Here is a 23,414-nt window from a genome sequence, read left to right as displayed (position 1 = left end):
ATATGATTTTGACCAATAATTGTTGAAAACCATGTAGCTACTAATTCATTATCATTCAATTACTTATGTCAACATATTAACTGTATAAAACAATGGACTAAATAATGACATTTTCATATACACATAATATTAAATTCCTTTATTAAGCTCTCTCATATATTTCCTCTACTATTTTCCCCTTCCATATTGCTAATTTTCCCCTTTTTATTGTCATGTCATTATACCTAATCTCAAATGTCACAAACTTTGTGAGTCAGCTTTATGTCTTCTGACATGATAGCCAATTCCACTAGAAATATATTCAAGGAGTATTCTAGGGAACATCTGACACCAAGTTTTAGGTTAATTAATGCAATTAGTGTTTCCATTTTAAAATCATCAATATTAATTGATAATTATATTCTATATATAACTATACATTTCATATATAGACACAGATTATCAAGGTAATATTACCTAATATTCAAACCCAGTTGTCTCTTGACAGTTCATCTTGCCTTTGTATCATTGTTTTAACATGAAAGTAAGAATTCATGCCTATTTTAATTTTAACTTTTTCAGCTCTTATAGATATATTTTTCTATAATAGAATTATGAGATAAATATGTAATGTTATTCTTTATCATGTGAATAAACAAGATTGAAACTCATCTTCAAATGATTGGGTTAGAGCTCTTGTTTCTAGTGAAGAATTCAGTCCAATAGTATTTATTCATTGGTTAATGCAAGGCTTACTGAATGCCAGAAATTCTGCTCAGCAAAAACATGTGTGCAAGCAGAACAAATGCTACCCATCTTTAGCCACAAATGCTAATTAATATGTATTATAAACAATGTACTGTTTATTGTTCCCACTTTACTATTTTGTAGTCTAAATAACACCTAACTTGGATGGTTTAAAATTAATATTTAGTTTATTAATTACAACATTGTTTTGAATCAAAGTGTATTTTTACCTAGTATTAAGTGAAGAAAAAGGAAAAGATGAGCATACCCAAAGGATAATTATACACCTATTCTTAGACAAAATGACAGGAATCAGTAGTCAAGAAATCATTTTAAAAAATACATTTTAAATCCAAACTGATTTGAGTATGATGAGATAATGTACCTAATATATTCTCATTTATCTTTTATAAGGCTTTTTATTGGAGTAAAACTTGAACTCAAGGCTTCATGCAGGCTACATGTTTAGTTCTTTATTTTTTAAATTTTAATATATATTATGTGTATATGTCTGTGTGAGTTAATGTGCATAATGTGAGTACAAATGTCCACAGAGGCTAGAAGAGAATGACAGATCCTCTAGAGCAGTGGTTCTCAACTTTCCTAGTGCTCAAACCCTTTAATATAGTTCCTCATATTTGGTGACCATCAGCCATAAAATTATTTCATTGTTAATTCATAACTATAATTTTGTTACTGTTATGAATTATAATGTAAATATCTGATATGCATGATTTCTGATTTGCAACTCATGTTGGGGCTGTGACCCACAGGTTGAGAATCATTGCTCTACAGGCAGTTGTCAAGCACCATATATGTTCTGGGAGTCAAACCTGGGATATCTGAAGGATCAGTAAGCATTCTCAACTGCTGGGACATCTCTCCAGGTTTTCCTAGTTGTTTATTAGAAAATTTAATTTTAATGTCATTGTTATAAAATTAACATAACATAAAACCATTCTTTTTGCTATACAATTCAGTTGCAACTAACACATTTACCATGTTGCCTCCCTCAAATACGAATGTACTTCCATCTCCTAAAAAGAAGTCTGGTTTCCACCAAGCACCCACTTTTGAGAACCCTCCTCCTAGCACTTGCAAAATTCTATTTTACTTTCTGTTTTACATATCTATACATAGTGAGTATTTTATACAATGCAATCAAGACAGCATTTAAATTTCTGTGTCTGGTATCTTTGACTTAGAAAATGCATGCAAGGTTCAGTTACAATGAGGCATATATCAACATAGTCCCTTTGCATCTTAGAATATTATTTCATTGCATGTACATACATCTACATCTTTATCCACTCATCATCTCATAAAAATGATAGTGAGTTATTCCACTTTTGGTTGCTATGTATTGTTGCTGTGATGATTCACCTACTTTTCTGTCTGTTGGTCTGTCTATATTGGATGATGAGTATGGTGGCCGATTCCTGTAGTCTCAGCACTTGGGAAGTAGAGGGAGGAAGTGTCAGTATGAGGGTAGTCTGGTGACATAATAAATTGGAGCCATCCTGTGTTACATGCCAAGTCTGTCTCCTAAACCATAACCCAAACCCACACCAACCAACCAACCAAAGAAACAAAAAAGTCAGTGTTTTTGAATATTTATTTTCAATAGTTCAATATTTATTTTGAATAGTGTTTGATTAAAATACTATTTTCAAAATGGATAGATCTTAAGTGGAAAATTATTTTAAGCCCTCTTTTTTTTCTTCTACAGAGGGAATAAATTATATAATCTGTTGGGTGTAAGTAAGTACAACAGAAAATAAGGCAAAGCAAGAGAAGGAATGGGGCAGGTATGTGGAAGAATAGTGGTTTTGTTTGTTTGTTTTTGTTTATGGAGATAGAGTTTTGCTATGCTTATTCACCCCAGCCTAGCCTTCAATTTCTGGTCCAGCTTCAGCTGTGAGTGCTGTGATCAAAGTCCTATGCCTCCATGCCTGAGAAGGCTGCAGTTTTGATTGAATCATTACTGACTTTGTGATACTGAGGATGAAACTGAGCTCCTCACATGTGTTAGTGAAACATTCTGCCACTGAGCTACAACCTCAGCACTAAGGCCCCATTTTATTTATTTAGTATTTGATATTTATTTTAATTTTTAAATTCTTTGGCAATTTCATACATATATATAATCTTTTTTGATTACATTAACTGTCTTATCACACCTTTGCTCATACTGGAAGAGCAATTTAGTTCCCAATTTCTTGGTTTCATTTCATTTTTTATGCTACTCTGCATTTAATTAGGGTTGCTTGCATAATATGGATATGAGTTTATTTACTGCATTGTGAGTAACTTATCAATAGTTACACCACTCAAGAAAAATGACTTCTCCTCTAGAGCTTCTACTAACTACCAAAAGCTCCACAAATAGGCATGGAACCTCATGAGTCCCTCCAATGTTTATAATGGAATATTGACTGGCTTTGTAGATCTTGATGCTTGAGTTTATCAGTGTGAGTTCATAAGGGCAACAATTGTGTAATGTCCAAAAGATGGTGTTTCACAGTATTCCTATTCTTCCGTTTTTTATGTCCCCTTTTCTACAAAACTCCAAGAGCCTTGGTAGGAGTTAGATATCTAATTTACAGCAGAACACTCAACAAAAACTTATTCTTAATTGTAGTGGGTAGCTGTTCCAGCTTTGACCTGTAAGTAATACCCCCGTTGAGGCTTCAGGTAGCTGTCACATCTATGAGGCAGGGCCAAAAGAAGAGCCCTTAAGACCTGATATCCGGATGTGCAGGCTCTCTTGGTTTGTGGATCCTGGACGCTGGAGGTAGACTGAGCAGAGTTCTCTAGAAAACCCCGCTGGACTGCACTTCACCTTTCCCAGACTCTGTAACCAATCTCTTTACTTGTGAGTTACCCCACAAAATAAAACTCCCTTTTAACTATGTGGAGTTGCCTTAATACTTAATACTTTGTGACTGCTTCCCACTGCAAAAAGAAGTTTCTCTAATCAAAATTGAGAGCAGCGCTAATCTATGGTAGATTTAAATATTTAGATATTTAGTTTGACAACATGACCATGTAGCAAAACTGCAGCAGTAGGATCTCCAGTGGGGTGTATGACCCCTCCAGTCCCATGACTTTTAGAACAGGTTTCCAGTACCTTCTGTGTAGAGCACCTGGAATCTAATCAGAAAGCAGTTACACTCTCACAACCACTGGATAAAGTGCTCAGTTTTCCCCATATCTTTATCAGTGTCTGTTGTCTTTTTTTTTATAGTCGTTCAGACTGGTGTGATACAGAATCTTCAGGTAATTTCAATTTGCTTTTCCCTGGCAGATAACGATGTTCAACACATTCCAGTATCTATGAGCCATTTGTTTTTCTTCTTTTGAGATATCTGTTTAGTTCCACAGCTAACTCTTTTTATTGTATTGTCTGTTTCCTTGGTGTTTAGTTTCTTCAGTGTATATTCTAGACACTTGAAGATTTTACCCATTCTTCAGTGTGTGTCTTCACTTGATGGACAGATTTCTTTACCATACCAAAGGCTTTTATTTACATGAAGTCTCAGGTTTTTTTTTTTTTGACCTGATTATCTGATTGTCCCAAGCCTTGTTGAGATATGCGTTTATACTACTACATCTTGACATGTACTCCTTACTTTTTCCTCTACAAGTCTCAGAGTTGAGATAATTGATCCATTTGGAGTTAATCTCAGTGCAAGATGAGAGATAAGATCTAATTTCAGTCTTCAACATGAAGTTAACCCCTTATCATGCTATCTCTTCTCCAGTGTGTATTTTTGACACCTTTGTAGTTGTCTGAATGATACATAAGTCCTCTGTTCTAGTTCCTCAATCTACCTGTCTATTTTTGTGCCAGTATCATGCTTTTTAAAATTACTAGGACCGTTTAGCAAATTGAAATCTGTAATGCGATATCTATACCAGGGATTTTGTGGTTCCATATGAACTTCAATTTTTTTAAACAAAACTTAGAGACATGAATGTAGAAGGGGTATTAGTAGAGAAGAAAAAGAGGCTCATAGAGAAGAATAATTAAGAGAAGAGTGAGTAACTGGATATTGGATCCAGAGATAATTGTAACTCTAGACACATACAACCACAATACACTGTATGTATGCATGCATAAAGTTGTTAATATATATGTATATATATGCAATTGTCAAACTATATATTATAAAGATTGTTTTTTTATTTCTCTGAAGAATATTGCTGGAGATTTGATTAAGGTTAGATTAGATATGTAACTGGCACTGGTAGCATGATCATCTTATTTTTGGTTAATTCAAGTTTTTGAGATTTCATTATTGGTGCTATATTTATAATGTTTCACTCCAGCTCCTCTTGATTTCTCCTATTCACTCTCAAATTTATGACCTCTTCTTTCATTATTCTTGTTACACACATACACATAACATATGTACACACATATACATACAACCTGGTGAATCCCTTTAATATTTCATATAAATATACCTGTTTATGTATATGGTATACACACACACACACACACACACACACACACACACACACACACACACACATATATATATATATATATATATATATATATATATATATATATATATATATATGACCAATTTGGATTGAAAACCTATTCTAGGGCCTGTTCCTGTATAAGATTGAATCTCCTTCCTACAGCAGCCATTCATTGCCAGTAACTCTTCATCTAGGGGTGGAGATTATGAGACTTCTCTAGTCCACACTAGTATGTCAACTGGTATCATTATGTATGTCTTCTTTGGATGATCATATTGTTGAGATTTAATGGTTATTGATCCCTTATTATATACAGATGACACTACTCACAGCAGGAGTCCTAGACTTCTCATTCATATCTTTCTGCTCACTCTTCCTTGATGTTATTTGAGTCTTTGGTGTAGTAATTATTTTGGGCACCTCATGGTGTGTTGTTCTCTGTATTTTGACCATTGCACTTTATCTACCATAAAAAGAAGTGTCTTTGATAAGGGGTTGGAATTACACTTATCTCTGGATACAAGGGTGAGTATTTAGAATGAAGTTATAAATTACACTGGTTGCGGAAAGTGCTAGTAGTAGGTTCTTCTCTAGTGTCCAGGACCTCACTGGCCATTGGTAGCTGGCTAGGCTTATAGTACCAGTCCTGAATTCCCTCCTATGTCCTGCTTTCTGTAGGTACTACAGGTTATATAATAATATATAAAGATTCGTAAATATGACCAAGAAATAAGAAAGAACACATAGTGTTACCCAGACACAGAAACATTTAACATTTAAAAATATTATTTTGTTTGTTTATTTGTTTTTAATGGCATGACCCAAGTGGTGTCTCAGTGATAAGAATATGTGTTGCTCTTACATATCATTATTATTATAATATATATACTATACTATACTATACTATAATATAATATATATACATAATTATAATACTTAGGACAGTATTAATAATTTAGTTGTTCTTTTTACAATTATTTTTGGGGGGCTGGTATTTAAACAACTGCTTTACTGTTGAGCTATATATCCAGCTCACACAGATTTTTAAAGCTGTATATATTATACACAGAACATTGTTCATATCAGCACAGAAACTTTTGAGATGGGAACAGGTTTTTCTGTTTCCTTCTGGCTGTTTTCATATAAGCGTGATGGAAAACACTGATGACCAATTAAACAGATCAGCCTCCAAAGACAGTCATGCACTCCTTTTGACAAAAATCATGTAGCATCTACAGAGAAATAACACTTCAGTCCTTTAATATATTAGCTTTTTAGAAATGTTTAGGAAAGAAATGTTTTAATCATTGTCATCTAAAGCTTTGTATCTTACCCCCACTTTACTCTCCTTGACTTTAATAACAGATAGATGCATTGCCTGCTCGTACTCTCAATTCTGAAACTGCAAGGTCTCAAAGGAACATGATATAGATAGAAGAAACTTTCCTTCCCAAGAGGCTACTCAGCACTAAATATATACCTTAAACTTTTCCATGAACCCTTGGCACAATAGAAAATGTGTTGTTTTGCCTCACTTTGATACTATTTTAGAGTTCTGTTACAACTATGGACCATGACTTATCCATGGAAATACATTTGATCGGGTATTATGTTTCTCTGATAAAATGTGATCTATATACAGTTGTTTACTTCTTCATTCCCATCTCTAGGATATTTAAGATAATTCTACAATTTTTAATACCATCTTACCACAAATATTAATAGGCAGGATTTGGAACTCCCACAGAGATTCCAGAAATATCAAGATTTTGTCAAGCTTTCTTGAGATGTGTGTTCTCTATAAGCATCAAGAAGATAAGTATCAAGAAGAATATTTTGCCTTAGGTAAGATTATCCTTTGGGTAACTTGGTTGAAGAAAACCCATTCTGAACCATTGGGATACATGGTTTTCATGGAGTAAGATATTTCTTGCAGACACTGAGAGGTGACTAAAATAATAAATTTCCAGAGGAGCAACAACTGATTATTAATTATATGTGTGTGTGTGTGTGTGTGTGTGTGTGTGTGTGTGTGTGTGTGTGTGAGAGAGAGAGAGAGAGAGAGAGAGAGAGAGAGAGAGAGAGAGAGAGAGAGAGAGAGAGAGAGAGAGATAGAATATGGAGGAAATTGTGATTTTGGAACTAACTCAAAAAATTGAAAGGTGATATCGCAGAAGTAAATGGGTTAATGATAAAGAATACATGTTAATGTCAGAGAATAGAAAATACATGCTATACATGTTGGCACACTCCCACTGTTGTGAATATTAGTCACACACTATGCTAAAAAATAACTGGTATGTGGAAATTAGAGAGGCTGACAGGGGCACAGAATTAATTTTTGTATGATTCTGAAATAAGCAATTTTAAAATATGAAAATCATCTTAGAAGACAATTGTCTTTTCATTTGGATGTTTCTGGTTTGATTCTTTTTGTCAAGCTCTGTTTCATGGCTTTAGGGTTTAGAAGTGTGTTCTTTTGGAATAAAGATTTACTTTTGCTGCATTGGACATGCTTGAAAGTTAACTATAATGTCCTTATTAATATTGAGGTCAATATGAATTAGTATAAATTGATGTATTTTATAATTCTACTAAATACTAACAGCTTTAAAAACAAATAGAGAAAATAAGCAGAGAGTTTTACTTTTTGGTGTAACATAATATTTATAGCCTTAAAAATCTGAAGTAGAAAATTCATAGAAGAATTTAGTGCATTCGCTAAATTTTAAGTGGTTTTTATTGATTTGATTACAGAAAAGTCTTTGTACAGTTGACACTTTCTAGTTATGTTCTTGCTTTAAACCTGGTTGGTAATAGACTGCAGAATACAAGCACTACATTAATAATTTTGATTATGTATATTATTATGATCATGAGAGTAAGCAGACTGCACAGGCAGGAACCCTGGAACAATCAGTGCCATGAGTAATGGCAGTATATCAGTACAGATATAGAATATTTTCATACAGTTACCTATACTTTTATATTTATTATATATACATTTACATATAATTCTACATATATATTTTCACAAGGAATTCATTTTTTTTTTTGGTTTTTCGAGACAGGGTTTCTCTGTGTAGCTTTGGAGCCTGTCCTGAAACTCACTCTGTAGCCCAGGCTGGCCTTGAACTCACAGAGATCCTCCTGGCTCTGCCTCCCGAGTGCTGGGATTAAAGGTGTGTGCCACCACAGCCTGGCTAAGAAATTTCTTTTTAAGGAAGAATTTTCATGAATTTCTCCTTAGTTCATAGAAATATTATTGCATTGCAAACAAGGAAGTCCTTCTGTAACCAACTTTCCCTTCTAGAAAATAATTCTCCTCATTCTTTAATTAACTATGTTATTTTATAGTTTACCTGCTGACTTTTATCAGCTGTGAAACTAATGTAGATCTTACCATTATTATGAAGTTGTGGTTAAAAATGTTTTAGCACAGTCTTAATTTACAAATCAAATTCTAAGATATCTCCTAATTTTGATAGAGGATGATGAACTAACATCAGTTATAAGGAAACAGAAATTGTCATTGGGGAGTTATTTGATGAAGTCTGGCAAATCTATTGAAATTGGGATATATCAAAAGGAGGCAGAGAAAGTAAAGAGGAAGAAGACAGAGAAGGAAAGTGGAAGGGGCAGAGTTGGGAGGTCTGAAATGTAGAGGAAGAGGGAAAACAAGAAATAAATTTTCTACTTTCTGACTTGATTGAAATATATTTAAAGCATTTAATTCAACGTGATTTGTGATAAGACTTCTCTAGTTTGCCCATAAGTAACCTAATAAACGTGTATATGTCTTTTACCCTCACTAGCCCAAAATATCTTCCATTGGTGAATACAGGGAACATACACCTCTTTTAAAAGTTATGGCCTTTCAGTCCAAGGCATGTGAAAGTCAGCAGGGACATTACAAACATGTTAGAAATGAGAGAGTCATCCTATTCTGTGACTACATAGCCATATTGTCCCAGTTTCGGAAACTTAGCGTCTTCTAACTCAGAAATAACTTGACACCTGCCCATCCATGTTATTTATCACAAGCTGTTTTCTTTAACTTCAATTTGACTTCAAATTGACTTCCAGATTTCATTTTATTGGAGGCTATTTTGTTTTTAATAAAAACTTAATGTCAGATAGTGTATTTTCTGTTTAAATCACATTTGGCCAAATGAGCTTTTTTGTTGTTGTTGTTCTGTTCTGTTTTGTTTTGTTTTGTTTTTTTAAGACAGGGTTTCTCTGTGTAACATCCCTCGCTCTCCTGAAACTCACTCTGTAGACCAGGTTGGCCTTAAACTCACAGAGATCCACCCACCTCTGCCTCCCAAGTGTTGAGATTAAAGGCGTGTGTCACCACCGCTCAGCTTTTTTTTTTTTTTTTTTTTTTAAATTTTATGTTCTTGGGTATTTTCCCTGCATATATATCTGTGCAGCTCATGTGTGCCTGGTAGGCCAGAAGAGGGCATTGTATACTTTGAATTAGAGTTACAGATGATTATAAGCTGTCATATGGGTGCTGAGAATTGAAACCAGGTCCTCTGTTCTTGAAGAGCAGCCAGTGCTTTTAACCACTGAGCCCTCTCTCCAATACCCAAAAGAACTTTAAAAGTAGAGCTTTTTCTTTTTGAATACTAGGCCTCCTGATTCACTGTAATTGGGTATACATTAGGATCTGAGTAATTTTTACAGAGTCCATAATCTTTGAAATTCATGATCAAAGAATATTTCTTTCTAACAGTCATAATTTTTTCTTTATCACAGATGGCTAAATGTCTTACTTTTCACTGGGTTTTCAACTCTCATATGCAATTAACTATTTTTATTGTGAAGCAATGTTAACAGTTTTATTAGAACTAGTATTACTACTTCTATTTTTTACTAAATTATTTATTTATGCATTCATTAATCATATAATTATTAAGATTCACTAAAGAGCTATTCTTCTAATACTTTAAATTTATATAGAACTTTATTTTTCTATCATGTAGCTCCTAAAGATTCTTTTTTCAAAATTCACATTTATTTTAAGTATGTAGTATTGATTTCATTATAGTTCCTCATTCAGATCACATTCTTTTTAATGTTTCTATCACCATTCATAACTATTTACTTAATGATAAGATTACTTTGTGTATATGTGATATGATAAAATTCAAGAAAGAAAAAAGTTAAGAATATTTTAATATGCTTATGTGCTCAGTTTCATACCTACCTTTGGCCTCACCTGACTTTGTTTCTTTTCTCTTAAGTTTTTCTTTCCATTTCATATACAGTTTTTATCACATCATTACAAAGTATAGTTATTTTCCATTGTGTTTCATCTTCTAAAAACTATGTCAAAAATCTACTTTGAAAATGTTAATTACTATATTTACTAAAATAGTTCTACATTTTACATAGTTATATTTCACTTGCGTTTCAGAACAATATGTCATTGTTTTGTCAATGGCCATTTTCATTAGCATACATTTCCTCTTATAACCTTATACAAGAATTAATCTGTGTAAATAAATGAAAGTAAAGTTTCTAGGACACAATATGTATGAATGCTACAGAGAATGTTATATTCAAAAGCCAAGATCTTTTCCAATATTAGTAAGTTAAATCACATCCATCAGAAGAGTTTAAGAAGTCCTTTTAATTCATATCCTCTGATATTCACAGAATCTAATACTGCATATTTTCCTTTAGATTAATTTGGAACTGAACTAAATGGAGGAAGTAAACCAGTCTGAGGTGTCTGAATTCATTATTCTTGGGCTTTGTGACTCTTGGGAACTCCAGGCCTTCTTTTTAGTGATATTTTCCTCACTTTATTTAATCACCATTTTGGGCAACATATTTATTGTACTCATAATCATCATTGATCTTCATCTTCATTCCCCTATGTACTTCCTGTTGGCCAATCTTTCATTCATTGACTTCTGTCTTTCCTCAGTCACCACACCTAAGATGATCACAGACTTCCTCAAGGAAAAAAAGACTATCTCCTTTGGAGGGTGCATGTGTCAGATTTTCTTTGGACACTTCTTTGGAGGGGGTGAGATGGTACTGCTTGTGTCAATGGCTTATGACCGTTACGTGGCCATCTGTAAGCCACTCCATTACTCCAGCATCATGAACAGACATACGTGCATTGGATTAGTGATGACATCATGGATCATTGGCTTTGTGCATTCAATTAGCCAACTGGTTATAATTATAAATCTGCCCTTCTGTGGATCCCGGGAATTGGACAGTTTTTTCTGTGATATTCCATTGGTCCTCAAGTTAGCCTGCATGGACATCTATGTTCTAGAAATTTTGATAAATGCTGACAGTGGAGTGCTAGCAGCTCTATGCTTCATTCTGTTGCTGATCTCCTATTCTCATATCCTGATTACTGTCTGCCGCCACTCTAAGGATGGGGCATCCAAAGCTCTCTCTACTTGCACTGCTCATATCACAGTGGTGATATTATTTTTTGGGCCGTGTATCTTCATCTATCTGTGGCCAGTTAGCATAACATGGGTGGACAAGTTTCTTGCTGTGTTTTATGCAGTCATCACACCTCTCCTGAATCCAGCAATTTACACTTTAAGAAACAAAGAGATTAAAAATGCTATGAAGAGATTACAATGCTAATATATGAATTTCAGTAGGTATTTTAGAATTTTTACATTATTAGAATGTTAACTTATAGGGTACTAAACTAATCGCACTGATCTAACTAATCTTCTTGACTAGAAACATTCTCCAGTTCATGGAAGTTGTATATATTGCTAGTTAAAAGATCTATGTCACGTCAATTTTACAAATTTCATTGATCATTAGGTGGAAAATAACCTTCTGTTTATAGGATGGTACTAATCTTTTAAATTATGATTTTGGTTATTTCTAGTGAAACTGCAGGTTAATGACAAATTAGTAGTTCCTATTACAGTTGCTGCTTCAGTCTTCATTATGCCATCATAAAATCAGTTATCAAAGCTCGTGACACAAATCTCTAACCACAACCCCCATTAAGCCACCAGACTGAACCTCTGAGTCTTGTCTTGCCTAGAGTATTCCTTAGTCTGGAATAGTATTTATTTATTTTGGTTTATTTTGAGACAGGGTTTCTCTGTGTAGCTTTGTGCTTTTCCTGGAACTCACTCTGTAGTACAGGCTGGCCTCAAACTCACAGAGATCTGCCTGCCTCTGCCTCCCAAGTGTTGGGATTAAAGGCGTGCGCCACCACTGCCCAGCTTCCTTGAAATCTTTATTGGTAAAGTACCAGAACTCTCATGAAGTCATTCTATCTACTTACCATTAAAGAAATTATTCAGGATATAATCCCCTGCTTAAGCTGCCTGGCCTAAGGGAAGCGCCTCCCAAAGACCCACTCTTCACAGCTTTAGTCATCTACCCAAAACATTAAAGAGATATTTACAATAAAGATTTAACAAAAGTTCAACACAGAAAATGTTATTGCACTTAATAGTAATCATAATATTTAATAACTATTTATTTATTTTTCATTTGGCATACTAACCTCAGTTCCCCCTCCCTCTCTTCTCCCATCCCCCACCTCCTCCCCATCCCACCCCATCCCCATCCACTCCTCAGAGGGGGGAAGGCCTCCTTTGGGTAGTCAACAGCTCTTAACACAGTTCTTGAGATGGCTCAACAATTAAAGAGTGCAACCCAAATTAGTGTCCAGAACTTACATTGTATGGCTCACAATTTCCTGTAACTCCAATTCTAGGAGACTTAACACCTTTGGACTACACGGGCACCTATACTTACACATTCATGTATACACAAATACACACACACACACTAACACACACACAAATAAATAAATAAAAATTAAAAAAAAAGAAAGATGGCTAACAGTATTGAGCTACTGCTCCGATGTTCCAAGGAGGGTTGTACCTCTCTGATCTGTCCAGTATTGTGCCTTCTGCAGGGCAGAAGTCTCCAATCCTTTATAACATGATCTGTAGATGAATTTCTAAATGGCCTTATTAAATAAAAAACATGGAGCCAGATATAAGGGTGAAAGGCCTGAGAGAGATTCAGGGAAATAGGGGAAGTCACAGCTAACCTTACCTCACCAATTCTGCAGCTTGCAAATGCAAGTTACTTCTTGTCTACCCACACCTATATGTCTTGCTGTTCTGCCATCTGATTTGCTCTGTCCAGCTACATCACTTCCTCTTCCTGCCTAGGTCTGTCACTTTCTGTCTGTCTGTACAGACCTCCAGACCTCCATGGTTAACTAGCGTTGTAATTTAAGGCATGTGCCACCACATCTGGTTCTGTTTCCAGTGTGGCCTTGAACCCACAAAGATCCAGGCAGACTCCTGCCCGCCAAGTGATCGGATTAAAGGCATGTGCTACCATTGCCTAACTTCTTTGTTTACTTATAATGGCTGTTCCTATTCCTCTGATCTCCAGGCAAACTGTATTTATTAAAGCACAAATAAAATATCACCACATTTCAGTACAAATAAAATACCACCATAATGATCATTGTCCTGATGACTTCTGGTTTTCATCTATGGAGCTTGATAAGAGATGTAATGGAGTTCTCTGTGCTAGATTGCTGTGAAGGTGGATTGCTGTCCAACTAAATCCCTAAATTCATCTCAGATCCTGAGTAGACCATGGAATTTTTCCTACAGACAGGAATATAGTCAACTGCTAATATCAGGGGATCAACTGTATTCTTATCCAACTGTACTCTTTAATTATACTCTTTCTTTTAATTTAACTCTCTAACAATTATACTCTTATCTAAGAGTAAATAAGTGAGCTTGCTTTTGACTGCAGGTTGAATTGCCTCAATCAGAAAGCTGATCAACCTATAAAATATTTTTCACTATTTCCTTTTGTACTTTTCCAATCAATTGTATGTGCTGTTTTAAGCTTTTAGTCACTTTTTATTAGTTCCCAGTGTTGGTCTTGCATTCTTCCCATATTATATACTTTCTTTGCCATTTGGTTTTTCTCAACTGAAGAATTGAAGAAAGTCTACATTTTATTCCTTAAAGTATTTTAATTAGAATTTTTGAGCCTATACCACAACTATATCCTTTCTCTCCTTTCTTCATTTCCCTCCAACCCTTCAGATATACCATCATTCTTGTTTTCTTTCAAATTGATGGTCTTGTTTTCTTTACTTATTATCACAACACACACACACACACACACATACACACACACACACACACACTCACACACACACACACACACACTTCTAAATATATAAATACAGCCTGCTCAGTTCATTGACTACTTGTTACTACTTGTATGCTTATGTTTTCCAGACTGACGATCTTTGATTGGATAACCAATGAGTATACTCTTTCATGGAGAAGACTGTTTCTTCAGTTCTCAGCATTCCTTAGCTGTTCTTTGTCTAGAGTTGACACTTCATGTGCTTTCCCCCTTCCATATTAACATGTCTGTTTGTGTTGTTCTTGTTAAGGTCCAGTTTGTCAGCCATTTTGGTAAGATTTAATGAGTACAGATTTTCTGAAATTAAAAATGCAAATATGATACAGAGACAGACGCAATCTCAAAAAACTTCCTGTTCCTCTGCTCTTATGGTCTTCATGTCCCTCTTCTGCTATTATCCCTGAGTGCTAGTTGCAGGAGTTATATTGTTGATGTATCAGCTGGGAATGGGTTTCCCAACACTGTTTTGGGCCAGTTGTTTTCTGTAATGGTCTTTACCTGTTGCAAAGAGAAAATTTCTTGATGAAGGTTAAAACTACACTTCTCTATGTTTATAAGGATATATATTTAGAGAACAATTAAGGATTATGCTAGTTTAGTAAAGTAGTGGTTGTATGTTCTCCCCCAAGATCCATGATTTCACAAACCCTGGGTAATGTTCTAGGTTTCAGGCACCAGATGTGATTTCCCTTTTGTTGAGTGGGCCTTAAGTTGATTAAAGAAGTATTGGCTACTACTCAGGTAAGTGTGCCATTATTGTACCCTTAGGATTATTATGCCATACTGGTTGTTGTAGTTTATAGCATAACACTATTGATTGCTTCCCTCCTATGGAAGTTTACACGGCTTTTTCCTTCTGGTATGATGAGTCCTAGTCCTCAGTGTAGCTGGAAGGTTTCTTCGGTCTCACCCGGCCCCAAGGTCCCACAGCAGCTTATAAAATAATCATTAAGAAGCTTAATATTAATTACAAGTTCCATGGACTATGGAAGGCTTCTTGCTAGCTAGCTCTTATAACTTGACCCATTTCTATTAATCTATAAGTTACCACATGGCCGGCCATGGATGGCTTACCAATAATTTCACATCTTGATTCTCCTGGTGGTGCTGACATCTTTCTCCCCTCTGTCTTTCTTCTTTCTCTCTTTCTTTCTTCAATTTTTTGCCTAGCTATAACCTGACTTGCCATAGGCCAAATGGCTTTACTTATCAACCAATCAGAGCAACACATATTCATAGCATACAGAAAGACATCCCACAGCACTTCTTCTTGTTTGTCTAATCAAAAAGGAAGGTTTTAACTTTAACATAGTAAAATTACATATAAAAGAACAGTTATCAAGCAAGAATTACAGTTACAATATTTAGTCTATTTGTATTTGGCAAAATTAAAGAAAATATTCTATCTATCCTATATTTGTGAGTGTGAAGTTTCATATCTAATTTATCTTTTGTCATGACTAAGGAAAACCATAATTATAACTTCTAGTCTTCAACTACATTAAAGACCCCAGAAGAATACAATATTACCCAAGTAAACAGGAAATATATTGTAAGCAACTTCCAAAATTCTGGAAATGACAGAGACAGCTGCCTGCCAGGACAGTCATCCAAAGTTCCTCTGTAACATTGGGGCATCCATCTTCAGCCAATAGGCCTACAGTATTTTAGTGGCTTCTCCCTGTGTCCTGTAGAATATTTGGCAGTCTCCTCTGCAAAGCAGGAACCTGAAGAACCATTTTGCCCCACTTTCAAATTCAGTGGTCATTTTCCTATGGGTCCTGTATGTCCAGTTTATACAACATATTATCAGCAGTTCAGACAAGAGCAGCCTCTTGCCCAAATGGCTATTTTTGCCAAAAAGAAGATAAACTCCACATGGAGTGTCTTTGATGCCCATCCTCATCACTGAAGTAAATCGATACTACCAGGAGCAGATGTGTCTCACTATCCAGAAAGTTGAAGTTTTTAAAACATTTTAAATGCCATATTCTGTAGGTCTTTGAAGTGTTTGAAGATTACCTATGTATATGAAATATATCTTTGTATATCTAAAAAAGAACTAATATGATTATAAGGTTGATTATCATAGGTGATTAAATATTAATCTGTATTTCTTAATTATACATTACAATTCAAATGAGCTCCACAAACATACCTTAAACAAGCATAGAAATATACATACAGTATAACAAAATTAACTTTAAATTCATGTCAATAAACTAAAATCCATAGCAATGTAAAACATTTTAAACAAGTTGTTCCTTTTTAAAAGTAGACTCAATAATCTATCCTTTCATCCTATTATATCTATATGCTACATTTGTATATCATATCCTCCTTTCTTCTTTTAGAAAGAGCTTCTTCATCTTACACCTTTTAAGGAGATTTTCAGGTCAGTTCTAGCTCAGATCCTCTTGAATATAGCCAGAGGCCTTTTTGTGTTCTGCCCAGTCTTGCAGCCACTTATAAAATAATCATTCAGAGGCTTAATATTAATTATAATTGTTTGGCCAATGACTTGGGCTTATTACTGGCTAACTTTTACATTTAAATTAACCCACTTCTATTAATCTAAGTACTTACATGTGGCCATGACAATATCAGTCTGCTGGCATAATACTCCTTAGACTCCACCCTTCTGCTGTATCTCTGGTTTTCTTGCCTGCCTCTATCCTGCCTAGCTATAGGCAATAGCAGCTTTATTTATTAACCAATGGGAGCAACACATATTTACAGCGTACAGAAAGACATTCTAGCTAGTCAGTGCAAGAGCTAGTCAGTAATAAGGCTGAGCTAATGGCCAAGCAGTTATAATTAGTGTAAGCTTCTGAGTGATTATTTTATAAGTGTACTGAGGGACTGCAGGGGCTTGATGGGATGGAAGAAACTTCCAAACTACATTTGGCACTCAATTTAGGGGAAATCAGAGGAAAAAGCCAGCCACTATATAGAAGTCAGACAATAGTAGCACATGCCTTCAATCCAATCACTTGGCAGGCAGAGTTCTGTCTGGATCTTTGTGAGTTCAAGGCCACACTGGAAACAGAGCCAGGTGTGGTGGCACATGCCTTAAATTTCAATACTAGTTACCATGGAAGTTTTCAAGTCTGTACAGACAAACAGGAAGTGACAGAGCTGGGCAGGGAACAGGAAGTGATGTAGCTGAACAGAGAGAGCAAATCAGATGGCAGAACAGCAAGGCATATAGGCACGGGTAGACAGAAAGTAGTTCATTTTTTGAAGCAGCAGAATTGATGAGGTAAGGTTAGCTGTGGTTTTCTCTATTTCCCTGATCTCTCAGGTTTTCATCCCTATATCTGGCTCCATGTTTTTTATTTAATAAAACCATTTAGAAATTTAAATACAATTGGTGCCCAACATGGGGCATTGATCCACATAGACCTATGCTTAATGATTCTGAATGCACAGAAATGGAGCCACACTAGGCTTCCTAGTTTCACAGTCTCATGCCAGTAGCAGTATAGAGACTTGTCTCCCAACAGCTGCCTGTGAGATGGAGCTGGCCACCAGCCACCATAAGCTAAGCAGCATGGTGGATTCCTGCCACAGTATACTTATTGTCTTCAAGCTGCACAGAGCACTGCATGGTGGCTTTAGCTTTTGCTACTACAGAGAAGAAGAAGAAGAAGAAGAAGAAGAAGAAGAAGAAGAAGAAGAAGAAGAAGAAGAAGAAGAAGAAGAAGTAGAAGAAGAAGAAGAGGAGGAGGAGGAGGAGGAGGAGGAGGAGGAGGAGGTTTCTGTGCTACACTCTGCTAGATAGAGGCATGGACCTACTGCCTCCCAGAGTCAACAAAAAGCACAGCTCCCAGAGCTGGCAGTGAATTACCTCTGCCATATTGTGAAGCTGAAATGGGCAGAGTCAGCAGCCAAGGTGCCACTTCAGTACTAGCCACTGCAGATTAAAGCAATAGATTCACAATAAGGCAGATTCAGATGGAGTAAAACTTTAAAAGGTTTACAATGCATGTAAAAATGTACATAGGCTTGGAAGAGAGAAGAAAATGAATATAGACAGTTATATAAAGAAATAAATAATTTTAAAAATAAAGTCTTTAAGGAGACAGTAAACATAATATTAAAAAAAAGCCACATAAAGATGGAAATTACACAGTCTGGATTATATTGTCTTTGGGATTTTTAACTGCAGACACACATTTGATTGTAAAGGCTATGAAGTTAAACCAATATATATTTTAAAGGCATCTTGACTTCAAAATTTGTGTCTAAGGATATGTTGCTTTGGAAAAGAGGTTCTACTTTTGTTTGCATAGAAGATGAGAACCTGTGGATTGCTTCCAGGCTAATATGGTTTGACCAGCCAAGATCCCCTGAGAGGTCTCCAGATGATTCAACATCCAAAACAGCTTCAAAGCAACTGGCTGAGACCATGCAACCTCATAGTCAACTCCAGTCAGGACTTGACCACAATTCTTAATTTTCTCAGGATCCCCCATAAAATTGTAGTGCCCCCAACCAGCAGGAATAGTATAAGAAGCTACTCCCAAATTTCCAAAATATTGTTTATGAATGTTTATTTTTATTTAAAGCAGGTTGATTATAAATAAAATCTCTTTCTAAAAGAAGAAAGGGGGATATGATATAGAAATATAGGATAATAAATATTTTTCATTGCTATAGATTTTATTTTATTGATACAAATTTAAAGTTAGTTTTGCCAAATACAAATAGACTAGATATTGTAACTGTAATTCTTGTTTGATAACAGTTTGTTATATGTAATTTTACTATGTTAAAGTTAAAACTTTCCTTTTTGATTAGATAGAAATGGGGAAATTCTGTGGGATAATGCTTTTGCACACTGGTTTAATAAAACGTTGATTGTCCAGTAGCCAGGCAGGAAGTATAGGCAGGATAAGCAGACAAGGAGAATTCTGGGAAGAGGAAGAGCTGAGGCAGGAGTCACCAGTCAGACACAGAGGAAGCAAGATGACAAGGCAGAACTGAGAAAAGGTACCAAGCCACGTGGCTAAACATAGATAAGAATTATGGGTTAATTTAAGTGTAAGAGCTAGTCAGTAATAAACCTGAGCTAATGGTCAAGCAGTTATAATTAATATAAACTTCTGAACGATTATTTTATATGCAAGCCATGGGGCTGTGGGGGCTTGGTGGGACCAGAGAAACCTTCCTACTACATTTGACTGCCTACATGGACTCAGAGAAAAAAAATATGTTAAAAAGCCTTTGATAAAATCCAACACCACCCTCAGATAAAAACCCTGAAAATATCAGAAATTGAGGGGGCATACATCAATAAAATAAAGGATATATATATATATATATATATATATATATATATATATATATATATATAAAACTTGTAACCAACATCAAGTTAAATGGAGAAAAAACACAAAGTATTTCTATAAAGCTCAGGAACAAGAGAAGGATGTCACTGGGTGGTGGTGGCACACGTCTTTAATCTCAGCACTTGGGAGGCAGAGCCAGGTGGGCAGGCGGGTCTCTGTGAGTTCAAGGACAGCCTGGTCTACAGAGTGAGATACAGGACAGGCACCAAAACTACACAGAGAAACCCTGTCTCAAAAAAACAAAAAAAAAAAAAAGGATGTCTGCTCTCTCCATGACTTCAAAATTGTTCTTGAAGTCTTACCTAGAGCAATATGACAAGAGGGTGTGTGTGTGTGTGTGTGTGTGTGTGTGTGTGTGTGTGTGTGTGTAAAAGAAAAGACATGCTTCACAGAAATGGAAATAATATTCTAAAATTTATAAAAGCACACAAGACTCCCAATAGCCAAAGCAATCCAGAGCAAAAACAAACAATACTGCAGGGATTACCCACCAGATTTCAAGTTATATTACAGAGGTATAATAATAAAAACAGCATGGTAGTGGCACAAAAGCAGACACATAGATCTATGGAGCAAAATAGAAGACACAAATGTGAGTACATATGATTACAGCCACCTGATACTTCACAAAAACACAAATTTGAGAATATATAACATCTTTAACATGTGATCCTGGGAGTACACATGTAGAATAATGAAATTATACTTATCTATCACCCTGTACAAAATAAACTCTAAACAGGTCAAAGACATCAATGGTAGCATATTTGCTATCAGGGACATGCAAATTAGAACTACTTTTAGATTCTATATCATTATGGTTGGAATGGCTGTCATCAGTAAAACACGTGACAACAAATTCTGGTCTGGCAAGGATGTGGAGAAAGGGAATCTTTATTGTTGGTGAGAGTAAAACTGGTACATAAACCACAGAAATCATTGCAAAGAATTTTCGGAATAAATATAAAAGTAGCCTTTAATCCCAGCACTTAGGAGGCAGAGCCAGGCAGATCTCTGTGAGTCCAAGGCCAGCCTGGTCTACAGAGCAAGATCCAGGACGGGCACCAAAAACTACATGGAGAAACCCTGTCTCTCGAAAAACAAACAAACAAAAACTAGGACTTTCATTCATACTATTTCTGATCATGTACATAAAGGATTCTTTAGAGTTAACTGCACAACTATATTTGTTTCTACTCTATTTAAAATAGCAGGGAAATAGAGTCAGCAAAGGTATTCATCTACTGGTGAATGAAAACTTATAAATTGGTACATATACACTATGGGATTTTACTGTCATAAGGAATAAATTATGAAATTTATAAGAAAATTTTTAACACTGGAAATATTATATCAAGTGAGGAAACTCAGGCTCAAAAAGGAAACCCTTACCTTCTCTCTCATATGTGCACCCTAGCCTCTAAGCTTTAGATGCATGCATTTTTTTGAATGAGTATGTGAAGAGACTAGGAGACTAGAAAGAGGCCTGTGAGAAAGACTTTGTAAGGGTGGTAGGATATAGCATGCATGTGATATGGAAGTGGGAAGGGGAACACTGAGAGTAGAATGATTTAAACAGTGAGGAAGGGTGGGGATTAGGGGGGAGAAGCAGAGTTGGAGGGAGGGTCGACCAACCTAATGATGTTTGACAAAGTTGATACTTCATAAACTAATGAAAAGAAAAAAATGAAATAATGAGATCTTGGTAAGAGGCAACCTGTGTGAGTGAATAAAGCTGTTTACAGAAGACTTCAGATACTGAATGAAAATTCCAGTGCCAGGTGTAGCGTATTTCTTTGTGAGTTATTGTTCAGGAAGTCTTCATAAGCTCCCATAATAATACAGTTGTTGGTTGACCACTATTACTAGACAGAAAAACATTGAAGACACCACATGCCTTTGTCAGGACATAGAGAAATTAATCTGGGACTGGGCTGGAAGTTTCCTCCCTGCTAGTTACTCCCTTGTAATACCAGAGTATTTTATGTAGTCTCTTGGGAGATTATCATCAGTCGTCTTACTCAGCTTTGTACTGTGTGCACAACAACATCATACTTCAGAGATATAGCTCACTTCTACAATAGTGAAAAGTCTGTCATGGGTGTAATTAAGCACTTTATGGTTGTATTTGATGCTTGATAAGTAGGACAAAATTTATATATGTTTTTTAACCCTGGTAAAAAGCCCATGTCTGGGGAAGGTTATAGGTCCCATTGGGAAAACAGCTGTTTCTAGCAAATGGACATTATATGCCTGTCAGATTGCCTTTTAAATAATTATGTTTATGCATATAGAACAATGTATACTTTCAGCTTATGTTAGAGAAGCTAATTTTTGCAATGAGCAGTGGTTAATACATAGATGCATAGCTGGTAAAATACTGAGAAAAAAATGAGTGTGATTGACCAGTGGTATAAAGGGATGTATATCACTTTCTCCAAGACCATTAAAGAATCAGGATCCATTAAAGAACGAGGGGGGAGTGAATGTAAGAAATTGAGATAGAGGTGTGTGACATATTGACTTCTGGGAATGACAGGGCTGTTACACTCAAACTCACAACAGCTACAATTATCTTTATAAGATCCCTACTTGACTGGGCCCATCAAGATCTTGTCATGGAAGGGGGTCTTCATAGCGGGGTCACCACTTCCTGAAGATTTATACCATGACAACTACAGATCAGGAAGGGTCTGACATTTTCTTCAGTGGTGTCGCCACTGACAAAATGGTCTGCTCCTGTAAACAACCCCAGTAAAACCCATTGGGTCACAAAAGAAGTCATGAAAGTAGAAGCGAAGCTATTTGGGAAGATGAAGAGGGTTAGAAGGTATGGTAGTTTGCCAAAAGACCACAGTAGGGAGTGGATACAATTTATTTACATGTATTAAATGAAAAGTCACCATAATGCAGAATTAATATACACTAATAAAACATTAAAAATAATGTTTGCTAGATGATGGAGAAAAGAGAATTATTCTATACTGTTAGCAGGAATGTTAATTAGTACAGCCATAATAGAAAACATTAAGGAAGTTTCTCAGAAAACTAATACGTGAAATAATTTGGCTATCACTTTTCTGAATTTATATATGGTATATACACCCACAAAGATATTTGGATTCCTCTGTTTATTAAAGTTTAACCACAGTATACATTATGTGAATACATACACGATAAGTGTACTTTCATTGATGAATAAAGTAATTGTTCTTTGCAGCTAGATCAATGACTCAGTGGTTAAGAGCATTTATTGTTGTAGAAGACCTAGGTTTGGTTTCCAGTACCACATAGTGGTTCCCATGCATCAGTAACTCCAGTTCCAGAGGATCTGATGCCCTCTTCTGGCATCCACAGGCACTGCATGCATGCAATGACTAGCGTATCCAAGACACTGGCAAAACACTTATATACAAAATAAAAATAAATTAATCTTTAAAAATTAGTTGATTTCTATAAAATGGGATTTTATCATCCCATAAAGATTAGGATTCTATGTCATTTACAGCATCATAGATAAATCTTGAGGGGATTATATTAACTTAAAGAATCAGAAAGAAAAATAGAGTTGTATAGGATTTTTACTATTTGAGCTTATTGAACTCACTCTAAGTAATTTGTGTTCATAGGTGTTAT

General features: G+C 35.5%; 1 protein-coding gene across 1 annotated transcript; it reads left to right on the top strand.

Moving 5' to 3' along the window:
- The first annotated feature begins 10,929 nt into the window (after positions 1-10,929).
- LOC131908438 (olfactory receptor 4K3-like) lies at positions 10,930-11,844 on the top strand. The gene has a single exon (XM_059259481.1). It carries the CDS (start codon positions 10,933-10,935, stop codon positions 11,842-11,844), a length of 912 nt encoding a protein of 303 aa, XP_059115464.1. The 5' UTR covers positions 10,930-10,932.
- Positions 11,845-23,414: the final 11,570 nt, after the last annotated feature.

This window comes from Peromyscus eremicus, chromosome 4 (genome assembly GCF_949786415.1).
Source record: "Peromyscus eremicus chromosome 4, PerEre_H2_v1, whole genome shotgun sequence".
Classification (NCBI taxonomy): Eukaryota; Metazoa; Chordata; class Mammalia; order Rodentia; family Cricetidae; genus Peromyscus; species Peromyscus eremicus.
The sequence above is the reverse complement of the archived record's forward strand: the minus strand, read 5'-3'. Positions and strand labels throughout refer to the sequence as shown.

What these genes read in the sequence shown, in the direction of transcription:
- LOC131908438 (XM_059259481.1), top strand. Translation starts at nt 10,933, where the DNA reads ATGGAGGAAGTAAACCAGTCTGAGGTGTCTGAATTCATTATTCTTGGG.